The sequence below is a fragment of the Vulpes vulpes genome, chromosome 16 (genome assembly GCF_048418805.1).
Source record: "Vulpes vulpes isolate BD-2025 chromosome 16, VulVul3, whole genome shotgun sequence".
Classification (NCBI taxonomy): domain Eukaryota; kingdom Metazoa; phylum Chordata; class Mammalia; order Carnivora; family Canidae; genus Vulpes; species Vulpes vulpes.
The window spans coordinates 83395003-83406059 of NC_132795.1; the positions used below are offsets into that span (position 1 = coordinate 83395003).

General features: G+C 39.6%; 1 protein-coding gene across 2 annotated transcripts in view; it reads left to right on the forward strand.

Annotated features, from left to right (window-relative positions):
• Positions 1 to 3184, forward strand: part of ERLEC1 (endoplasmic reticulum lectin 1) — a 30118-nt gene extending 26934 nt beyond the window's left edge. For both annotated transcript variants that reach the window (XM_025992639.2, XM_025992638.2), the window contains exons 13-14: positions 903 to 978; positions 2281 to 3184. In XM_025992639.2, the coding sequence (XP_025848424.2) occupies positions 903 to 978; positions 2281 to 2352 (148 nt within the window). In that variant the 3' untranslated portion in view covers positions 2353 to 3184. The remainder of the gene's footprint in view (positions 1 to 902; positions 979 to 2280) is intronic.
• The last annotated feature ends 7873 nt before the right edge of the window (positions 3185 to 11057 follow it).

Sequence of the window (11057 nt, forward strand, 5' to 3'; positions counted from 1 at the left end):
GTTAAAAAATATAGAAAGAAAATAGTTTTTAAAAATAAATAAAATATTGGAATGCCTGGGTTGTTCAGTTGGTTAAGCGTCCAGCTTTTTTTTTTTTTTTTTTTTTTTTAAGATTTTATTCATTTATGAGAGACACAGGGAGGGGCAGGGGGGCAGGGCAGAGACACAGGCAGAGGGAGAAGCAGGCTCCATGCAGGGAGCCTGATGTGGGACTCGATCCTGGGCCTCCAGGATCAGGCCCTGGGCTGAAGGTGGCGCTAAACCGCTGAGCCACCCGGGCTGCCCAAGCGTCCAACTCTTGATTTCAGCTTAGGTCACATGATCTCAGGGTCATGAGATTGAGCCCCACATCTGACTCTGCGCTCGCAAAGTCTGCTTGAGATTCTCTCCCACTACCTCATTTGCTCTCTTTCTTCCATTCTCTCTCTCTAATATAAATAAATTAAAATCTTTAAAAATAAGTAAAATATTAAAATTATTTCAATATAATTATTTATTTGTAAGTTATAATGATTTTTAAATTGTATAATTGTAGCTATTTGTTGTATTAAATTATAGTATATATAACTAGTTAATGGGCCACTTATATGAGATTTGTATAGCTTAAGAGGAAAACAAATAAAAATACTTTTGTACAAGGCACCTGGGCAGTTCAGTTGATTAAGTACCTAGCTCTTGACATCAGCTCAGGCCCTGATCCCAGGGTTGTGAGATCCAGCCTCATATCAGCTCTGGGCTCAGCACAGAGTCAGCTTGGGATTCACTCTCCCTCTTCCCTTCCCCCACTACTTGCCTGTGTGTGTACTCTGTCTCTCATTCACTCTCTCTCTTTCTAAATTAATTATTTTAAAAAATAAATTATATATTCTTTAGGTAGTAATTTAAAGTAATCTCTGTTTTAGGTGTAAAGAATCAGATTCTCCTCATGCTGTTACTGTATATATGCTAGAGCCTCACTCCTGCCAATATATCCTTGGGGTAAGTAAAAAAATAATACTCAGGATTCAGTTTGAGAACATGCTTCAATTTTTAGCAGTAAGTCTAGAAAGGACCTTCATTAATCTCCAAAATTTAACATAACCCCTATACTGTATAAAAGCTGAATCCTTTTTATTTAGATATAATTTACAGAAAATAAAATGCAGAGATCATAAGTGTTGATACTTTTTGATAATTTTGTACATCTATGTAACTATCATTTGTGATTATTCGCTCACAGATATTTGTGAAGTACCTAGCCAAGTTATTTTTTTTTAAGATTTTATTTATTTATTCATGAGAGACACAGAGAGAGAGATAGCCAAGTTATTTTAAAGAAAAATTATTCTGACACTTATTAAAACAGTCTTTATTCAGGACTATTTGGCAATAAGTGTATCACGGCTTTCATAACAGAGAAGAGAGATCCAAAAAGACAGCGGGGGATATACAGCCAATGCGCAGAAGGTGGCAGGTTGTGGGGGTAGTTCACTGGATAGAAAATTACTAAGAGGAGACATCAACTTAACTGACTTGACAGGATTATTGCTGAAGGCAGGCCAGAATGATCGCCATCAAAGGTGAGAGATAAAGAATTTGATCAGATATGGAGGATGATTAGATGTTGAGGGTGAGGGCTTCTCTCTACAATGACTTAACAGAATTCCTGCTACATCTGGGCTCAGCAGGCCCAAGACACAGGCACAAGTACAAACAAAAGAGGCCTAGTCAAAAAGAAGAATTGAGGAGCCAAATTTCAGTTTGGTCAAGGAGACTCTGTCATCTATTAGTCTTTTACCATTTTTATTGTTGTTGTTTGTCTTATTTCTAAGAGTTCAAATACTTTCTGGATATGAGTTCTTTGTATTTATAGTGCATATTTTTTTCCTCAATCTGTGGCTTACCCATTTATTTGCCTAATGTCTTTTGATGAGTAAAAGTTTATTTGATAAAGTTTATTACACCAGGTTTTCCCTTTTATAGCTAATGCTTTATTTTGTTCTAAGAATGTTGCTATCCCAAAGTCATGAAAATATTATCCTGTGTTTCTTTCCAGAAACTTTATGGTCATTCCTTTGGTTAAGTAATGCCTAACAGAGTGGCTTTCTCTGTATTTTTCCTGGTCACAGTCCACTGACCCATTTATGGGTTGATATTATCCATCAATTTTGGAAAGTGTTTATATTTTTGTGAATATACATTTACCAGATGTATACACATGTATTCATAGAGAAGAATACTGAATAAAGAATGTATTCAGTTTTGCAATTTTTTAATGGCTTTATTGTTTTTGTTCTTCAGGTTGAATCTCCAGTGATCTGTAAAATCTTAGATACAGCAGATGAAAATGGACTTCTTTCTCTCCCCAACTAAAGGATAATAAAGTTTGGAGTAAGAAAAGATCATTGACACTCATGATTTCTGTCTGACCACGTGTCTCATTGTAGAGTTGTCAGCCATTGGACCTCATCTAAAGGATCATATAAAAGGACTCTCAACCACTTTGTGAATATATATGTGTATATAAGAGGTTATTGATAAACTTCTAAGGCAGATAGTTGTCTCACTTCTTTCATTTTTGTTGTGTCTTATGAACTGATTGTGTTTTTTGCTTGGATAATGTGATTCCAAAAATAAATCTCATCCAAGCAGTTTAGAGTCCAGCCTAATGAAATGTCATAATTGTACCTATTGAAAGTTTTTAAATAATAGATTTATTATGTAAATTATAGTATATATAACTAGTTAATGAACTAAAGATAATGAAGAAGGAAATTGATAGGAGGTTGTTTAAATGGGAGACCATGTAAAATATGTAAATTCTAGTGCCTGAATTCCTTTCAACAAATTTTTATTTAGCAACTGCTCTCTACCAGGTGTTAAGCTAGAAACTGGGCACGTAGTAGAGCCTCACAACATTTAAGTTTTCTTCACTTCTGTTAACCTCAAGAAACTCTTACTTGTAATAGATTGTTTCTCTCTTGGAACTTTTATCTATTTCTTTCTCCTTGACATGAATGTGTCTTCCTCCAAGGTATGTACCTGGTATAGACAGAAGATTCTTTTGACTAGGAATGGTTTACTCCAACAAAACACACTGTGCTGGCCATCCTTTGTACTTGCCTACTGTATACTACAGATTTTAGTTCTGGACAGTTTTGCAGCACAATATTTATTTTAAAGTGAATAAAATGTTCACAAGCAATGTTGTCATGTAGTCAATGGCAGATTATTCATCTCCTTTATTTTCTCCATTATCGTGTTGTATTATCCTGTTTTACTTTAGATGTACATATATATCTAGGTAAAGACAGAAAAGTAGCTATAAAATCCTTTACTTTTCCTCCTTTTCAGTAGTTCTGGCCAAAGATAGTTTAGTTTGATAAATGGTTAATGCAGTTGATTATTAGAGAGCTGCTTACAAATTTTAGGACAAAGCAGCACATACAGAAAGAGCACAGACTTTGTGTTCAAACCAAAGTCCAGGAACTCTAACTTCCTAGTTGTGTGATCTTACACAGAGCCGTTAACCTCTTTGAGCCTCATGTCCTCTTTGGTAGAGAGACTGCTTACCTCAGAAGGTAGTCGTAGCAGTATGTTAACCTCACTGTAAGTAAAAGCCGAGGCCCAGTAGTAGACACCAGGTTCCCAGTAAGAGTTAATTTATTGCCCTCATCTCCTATTAATATAATGAGATCAGAGACCAAAGCCATTAAAATTTATTTCTTTAGAGGTACCTGGATAGCTCAGTCAGTTGATTATCCATCCAGTCCTTAATTTCTGCTCAGATCTTGATCTCAGGGTCATGGGATTGAGCCCCTACCTCTGCCCCCCACACATGCACACACTCTTTTTCTCTCTAAAATTAGTAAATCTTTAAAAAAAGAATTCCCTCTCCCCTCCCCCCTTGCATGTTCTCTAAAAAATATATATATATTTCTTTAATAAATTATAAAATCGGGATCCCTGGGCGGCTCAGCGGTTTGGCGCCTGCCTTTGGCCCAGGGCGCGATCCTGGAGTCCCGGGATCGAGTCCCACATCGGGCTCCCGGCATGGAGCCTGCTTCTCCTTCCTCCTGTGTCTCTGCCTCTTTCTCTCTCTGTCTCTCTGTGTGTCTATCATAAATAAAAATAAATAAATAAATCTTAAAAAAAATAAATTATAAAATCATACTTCTTATATCAATGAATTAAGACAAACAATTACATTTAGATTATAGGTAGGTATAAGAAGGGAGGGAGTGAGAATTGGGAAAGATTAGTGCCAGAGGACACTTTTAGAATATTTAGGTCAAATTCTTCTCTTAAAAGGGAGGGAGGAAATCTAAAAAACCTGTATTGGATACTTTACCACAGAAGATTCTTAAAAAGAGAGGTTGTGGGATGCCTGGGTGGCTCAGTGGTTGAGCACCTGCCCTTGGCCCAGGGCGTGGTCCTGGAGTCCCGGGACCAAGTCCCACATCGGGTTCCCTGCAGGGAGCCTGCTTCTTCCTCTGCCTATGTCTCTGCCTCTCTCTGTGTCTCTCATGAATGAGTAAATAAAATCTTTAAAAGAAAAAAAAGGTGGTAATTATTTCAAAATAAAAAGTTAAAAAAAAGTCTGCTTTCTATTGGGCTAACAGCTTCAACTTCTTTGAAGTAAGGGGTAGGCCAGCTATCTCCCATGTTCCTTCTAAATCTTGGTTCCCTTATCAGTGGTCTAGGAAATCTCATGCGCTCTCTGTATTGTGTGTGGCCGCCGCTCTGCACTGCCACTCTTCTGTAGAAGTAGCTGAGTTCCTAAGAGGGAGGGGAAAGGGCCCAGCTGTAATATGCCTCATGCACTTAGAGAAGTCTGTTCAGGTGGGTGCTATCCCAGACCTACTTAATCAGATCCTTTAGGGCTGAGTATAATCTGCACTTTAAATGTGCTTCCCGAGTGATCCTCTTTATTTTAAATATATTCTCCAATGAGAATCACTGACTTAGGAACTTTGTTTTTAAAAATTTCACACATTCTAACTCTCCTGATTTGTGTTTCAGGGAAATAACTAGTAGCTCCTCTTTACAGGAAGATTGAGACAAGACTTCTTTTTGTCTCTATCTGCTTTTCTTTGAGCTACCACTAGATGGGGCCTATGCCCAGCTCTAGTTTATACCCTTGGTCCCGGATAATAGGAACCTTGGCAAAAAGGGCAACAAATTATCTGTTACCTGAATAGTAAGCTTTGTGTACAGTCCCCTGGTGAACAACACTTCTCAGTCTGATAAAGGCCTGACCTGATTTCTGACCATTCTTAAGTTTCCTAGTCTATAATCAGGCCAAATTTTTGACCTACTAGCACCAAATATCTAACATTAAAAGGGCTTAAGCTAAATAGGAAAATGAAAATCAAGACTTAAATTTTTAATAAATAGGATATGCAATCACAGTTTCAAATGAAAATATCAGCTATCCTAGGATCTGATTTAAATTCCCTTCCTGGGCAGCCCGGGTGGCTCAGCGGTTTAGCGCCGCCTTCGGCCCAGGGCCTGATCCTGGAGACCTGGGATGGAGTCCCATGTCAGGCTCCTTGATGGTGCCTGCTTCTCCCTCTGCCTGTGTCTCTGCTTCTCTCTCTCCTCTCTGTGTATTCTCAGTAATTAATTAATTAATTAATTAATTAATTCCTAGGGCAGGGCAGCCTTGGTGGTTCAGCGGCTTAGTGCCGCCTTCAGCCCAGGGCCTGATTCTGGAGACCCGGGATTGAGTCCCACATCGGGCTCCCTGCATGGAACCTGCTTCTCCCCCTGCCTGTGTCTCTGCCTCTGTGTGTGTGTGTGTCTGTCATAGATAAATAAGTAAAAATATTTAAATAAATAAATTCCCTTCCTACTGTAAGTTGTTGAAGTAAAACTTTTCAAAATATGTTGCCATGGTCACATGGCCTAAGAGAAAATCCATTTCTCCATTTCTTGTTTTTTCAGTTGTTTGGCAGGGGTAGTAGAGAAACCACGGTCAACCTCATAACCAACGACACGCTTTGTTTCATATGCCAATAGTCTTAAAGTAAATTGTACAAGCAGGTAAGATGATCCAATGCATTATAGGGAAAAAGTACTACAGATTGTATAAAATTTCATCTGTGAACAAGGAATTAAGCTTTTATTTTTATTTAATATTTAGTGGGTGGACCAATACTAGTAGAGAGTCATTCATAAATCAGGTTATGTGTAAAAATCGCCAACAACTCAAGGAAGGGTAAGCATGTGTGTAGAGGAAGTGATGGAGACACCGTCATTATTTACCTCCACCATATGCAGCACTGTAAATTAAATTAATGTCCCCATCACTTTTCAGAAAATGGAATTGTCACTTTAAATACTAGCATCAAGACCACACATCAGGGATCCCTGGGTGGCGCAGCGGTTTGGCGCCTGCCTTTGGCCCAGGGCGCGATCCTGGAGACTCGGGATCGAGTCCCACGTCAGGCTCCCGGTGCATGGAGCCTGCTTCTCCCTCTGCCTATGTCTCTGCCTCTCTCTCTCTCTTACTGTGTGCCTATCATAAATAAATAAAATAAAATTAAAAAAAAAAAAAAAGACCACACATCAGGGACACCTGGGTGGCTCAGTCAGTTAAACACCTGCCTTGGCTTACGGTCATGATCCCAGGGTCCTAGGATCGAGCTCGGGCTCCCTGCTCAACGGGGAGCCTGCTTCTCCCTCTCTCTCTGCTGCTCCCCCTGCTTGTGCTCTCTCACACTCTCATTCTCTCTCTCTCTCTGTCAAATAAGTAAAAATTTTAAAGAAAAAAAGACCACATATTATTAGGTATATAACCAACCAGAGTTAAGGTGAGAGGTTAACAGGTTACTCCCACCTGCCATGGCTTCAATCACTATGCTCTGAGTAGCTCGCAAGGCTTCTCCAGAAGAAATAACAGGTTTTTTTTTAATGTGTTTTTTTTTTTTTTTTTGCAGTGGCCACAAAGAATGAGCATGCTTTCCTCGCCAGCAGTTAGAAGAAACTCCAGTGTGAAGACTACTGGAATTCCATTCTTTAACAAAGAAAATAAAGCCCCTACCCCTCAAAACTCTAAAGAAGAAAGGCAAAATTACTAACAAATGAAATATAGGGCTTACAGTGTTCTGTGTCCATACTTATTTGTAAATTTTTAAGCATTTTAGTCTTCTTTACATTTGAAACAAAGAGTGTTCACCAAAAGCAAGTAAATCTAGCAGAACTACTTATGGAAATGGTAACCGAAAAGAAAACAAAAAGGAAATGGTAACTGTCTCAACTATGGGAGACATTGATGAGACTATAAAATAATACTAAACATCTCGTCTAATCCTGTACAACACTACATATTTCAAGTCTATTAAATTGCTTTCCGGTACCTTTCAATAGACTACAATTGTACTTTGCCTTGAATTTAAGAAAAAATAGTTCCTTGTATAGCACAAACATTTTAATTTTCTAAATATATAATTTTGATTTTCTAAATATATAATATTAAAGGTCAAACTAACGGGATTGGGAGGTATAGGCTTCCAGCTATAGAGTAAGTCACAGGGATAAAAGGGAAATATGGTCAATGGCGTAACAGCATCGTATGGTGACTGGTGAAGCCATGCTTGTGGTGGGCATAACAAAATGCATACAGTTGCCAGATCATTATGCTGCACACCTGAAATCAATGCCACATTATGTGTTAGGTATATTTCAATTAAAAAACAAAAGTGCTCGACCACCAAAAATAATATATTTTTTCAAACTTCCTTGAGAGTCCAGCAACTGAGAGTTGAAAACCCCATTAGTCAAATCTACTCTATTCCCTAAATTCACTCAAAATATAGCCAAAAAAAAAAAATAGCCAAAAATAGCAAACTTTGTTAGATTAGAATAGCTTCCCTGTCCTCAATTAAAACACGAGCTTGCTAGTCACCAGTAGTCCTTAATAGCAGTAAAACCTGATTTACTCATTTAAGAATTCTTTTTTTTTTTTAAGATTTATTTTAGAGAGAGAGCAAGTGAGCATGAGTGGAGGAGGGGCAGAGAGAGAGGGAGAGAGGGAGAGAACCTCAAGCACCACCCCAATGAGCACAGAGCCCCAATGCAGGGCTTGATCCCACAAGCCTGAGATCAGGGCACCCAAGCCAAAACTAAGAGACACTGAACCAACCAAGCCACCCAGGTGCCCCATAATTTACTCATTTAATAATTCTATAAGAGTTCTAAATATAACCCATAGATTTGAAATGTTAATAGTTGGTCAAAGAAACCAGGAGTCATCTTCCCCCAGATTAGTTTTTAATTTTTTTTAAATATTTTATTTATTTATTCATGAGAGACACACAGAGAGAGAGGCAGAGACACAGGCAGAGGGAGAAGCAGGCTCCATGCAGGGAGCCCGATGTGGGACTCAATCCTGGGTCTCCAGGGTCAGGCCCTGGGCTGAAGGCAGCACTAAGCCGCAGAGCCACCTGGGCTGCCCTTTTTTTTTTTTTTAAGATTTTTTACTTATTCATTTGAGACAGAGAGAGCATGAACAGGGGGAGAGGCAGACTGCCCCCTGAGCCAGGAGCCTGACACGGGGCTTGATCTCAGGATCTTTAGATCAGGACCGGCGCTGAAGGCAGATGCTTAACCATCTGATCCACCCCCTTTTTTTTTAATTAAAAAAAAAAAATTTATAAGGGATGCCTGGGTGGCTCAGTGGTTGAATACCTGCCTTTGGCTCAGGTCATGATCCTGGGTCCTGGGATCCAGTCCCTCATCAGGCTTCCTTGCAGGGAGCCTCCTTCTCCCTCTGCCTATGTCTCTGCCTGTGTGTGTGTGTGTGTGTGTGTGTGTGTGTGTGTGTGTGTCTCACAAATAAATTCTTTAAAATTTTTTTAAGATTTTATTTGCTTACTTGTTTTAGAGAGAGAGTGTGAGTAGGAGGTGGGCAGAGGGAGACAGAATTTCAAGCAGACTCTGCTGAGCATGGAGCCCAATGGGGAGCTCAATCTCACCATCCAAGAGTCCTGAGTTGAAACCAAGAGTCAGTTGCTTAACTGACTGAGCCACCCATGCACCCCACCCCTGGATTCGTTTTCCATACCTATAGGTTTTAGTGTTCTTAAGCCACAGTGACAGAAATCGTTTATTGGAAAAGCTTTTGTCAACCACCTCCAAGAGAGTGTTTCGCTCCAAAAAAACCCAGTTGTGAACAATCTTCAGTCATTGCTCCTTGAATCTCAGATAATAGGCAACCCCAAACTCTGCTTTTATAATAATAAAAGCTGCCACTTCCTGCACATTGGTTAAATATTCCAGCACTATGCTAACCACTTCAGATACCTTGTGATCACAATCCTATCTTTAACTCACAGATAAGGAAAATGAGGCTCAAAGGATGGAACTAAACTGCACGTGGTTGAGCCAGCTTTGGAATCAATTCAGGTTGTGGAAGCCATGTTTGTAAAGGATATTTTATAGGGCTTTCTATTCACAGAACCAGCTTTGCCCTTTGAACCTCTCCGTGCCATCACCTCCCACCTGAAGGAACATCCCAAAGGGCTCAGCAAAATGCTAAGCAAAATGCTTGATTTTTGTCTTAGTAACATATGGTACTCATTTTCTTTCATACGGTTGTGTGTTTTTTGTTTTTTGTTTAAATCATGGAACACCACTAACTTCTCTTTAAGCTAATGCGACTCAAAATCTAGCATATGAAAACTCACTGGTGGGACGCCTGGGTGGCTCAGTGGTTGAGCATCTGCCTTTGCTCAGGGTGTGATCCCGAGTCCTGGGATCGAGTCCCACATTAGGCTCCCCTTGAGGAGCCTGCTTCTTCCTCTGCCTGTGTCTCTACCTCTTTCTCTGTATCTCTCATGAATAAATAAAATCTTAAAAAAAAAGAAAGAAAAAGAAAACTCACTGGTAAAATATAGTGTCACCTTGGGAATTCTGGCTTGGTTAAATGTCATCAAAACTTCCCTTCTCAGGGATCCCTGGGTGGCTCAGGGGTTTAGCACCTGCCTTCGGCCCAGGGCGTGATCCTGGAGTCCTGGGATCAAGTCCCATGTCAGGCTCCCTGCATGGAGCCTGCTTTTCCCTCTGCCTCTATCTCTCTCTCTGTGTATGTTCTCTCATGAATAAATAAATAAAATCTTTAAAAAAAAAATCCCTTCTCTGATAATCATTTGGTGTTGGTAAACGATGCAGCTGCACTGGCAATTTGTCTAGAACTAGGTTGTATTTATTACGTAAATGATAAAATTCCTTCATCTTTTACTTATTGGTAAAGAATATATCTTATTTTCTTTCTCAGATCCTTCTCCTCAGACCTTGCATAACAGTGACACTCAACAAATATTTGCTGAATGAATGAAGAACCCTCATCCTCTCTTACCCACACTTATAAAAGCTTCCCCAACTACAATTCCGAGGACTTTCCTACCAGCTCTTAATTTTTGAGTGTTTGGTACTTTGAAGAAAACAGTATTTTCCTCAGTTTTAAATTGGTTGGGAAAGAAAAGGGAGAATTAATTACTTGTCTCATTTGTATTCCTTCTCAGTCAAATTCTGCACCACTCCCTAACAAGAAGACAGTGCCTGTGTCTCTTTTTCCCCCGCTTGTGGACCATGATTGGAATAAAGTCCCTGTTCTCTCAGGTCAAGAAAAGAATTGAATTTTCCACCTCCAACTCCATAAACTAAAAACATCCCAGTTCCAAGGTACTCTGAATTCCTCAAAGAAAATGTCTAAATTACGATTCTCTGTGAAGAACACAATTCCCAGCCATATCTTTCCTCATTGTAATAAAAATTTTTTAAGACTTATTTGTTATAGAACACGTGAAAGAGAGCAGGAGCAGGGGCAAAGGGAGAGGAAGAAGCAGACTCCCCACCTAGCAGGTAGCCCGGATGATGCAACGTGGGGCTGGGGCCTGGGACTGCAGGATCATGACCTGAGCAGAAGGCAGATGCTTAACCAACTGAGCCACCCAGGCCCCCCTCCCCATTGCAATATTAATAAAATCAGTTCTTACCATTTCTTTGACATATGTTGTTGCTAAAGCCAAACAAACGAGCAAGAAGCTTTCATAAGCTCTTGCTAATGTCAGATA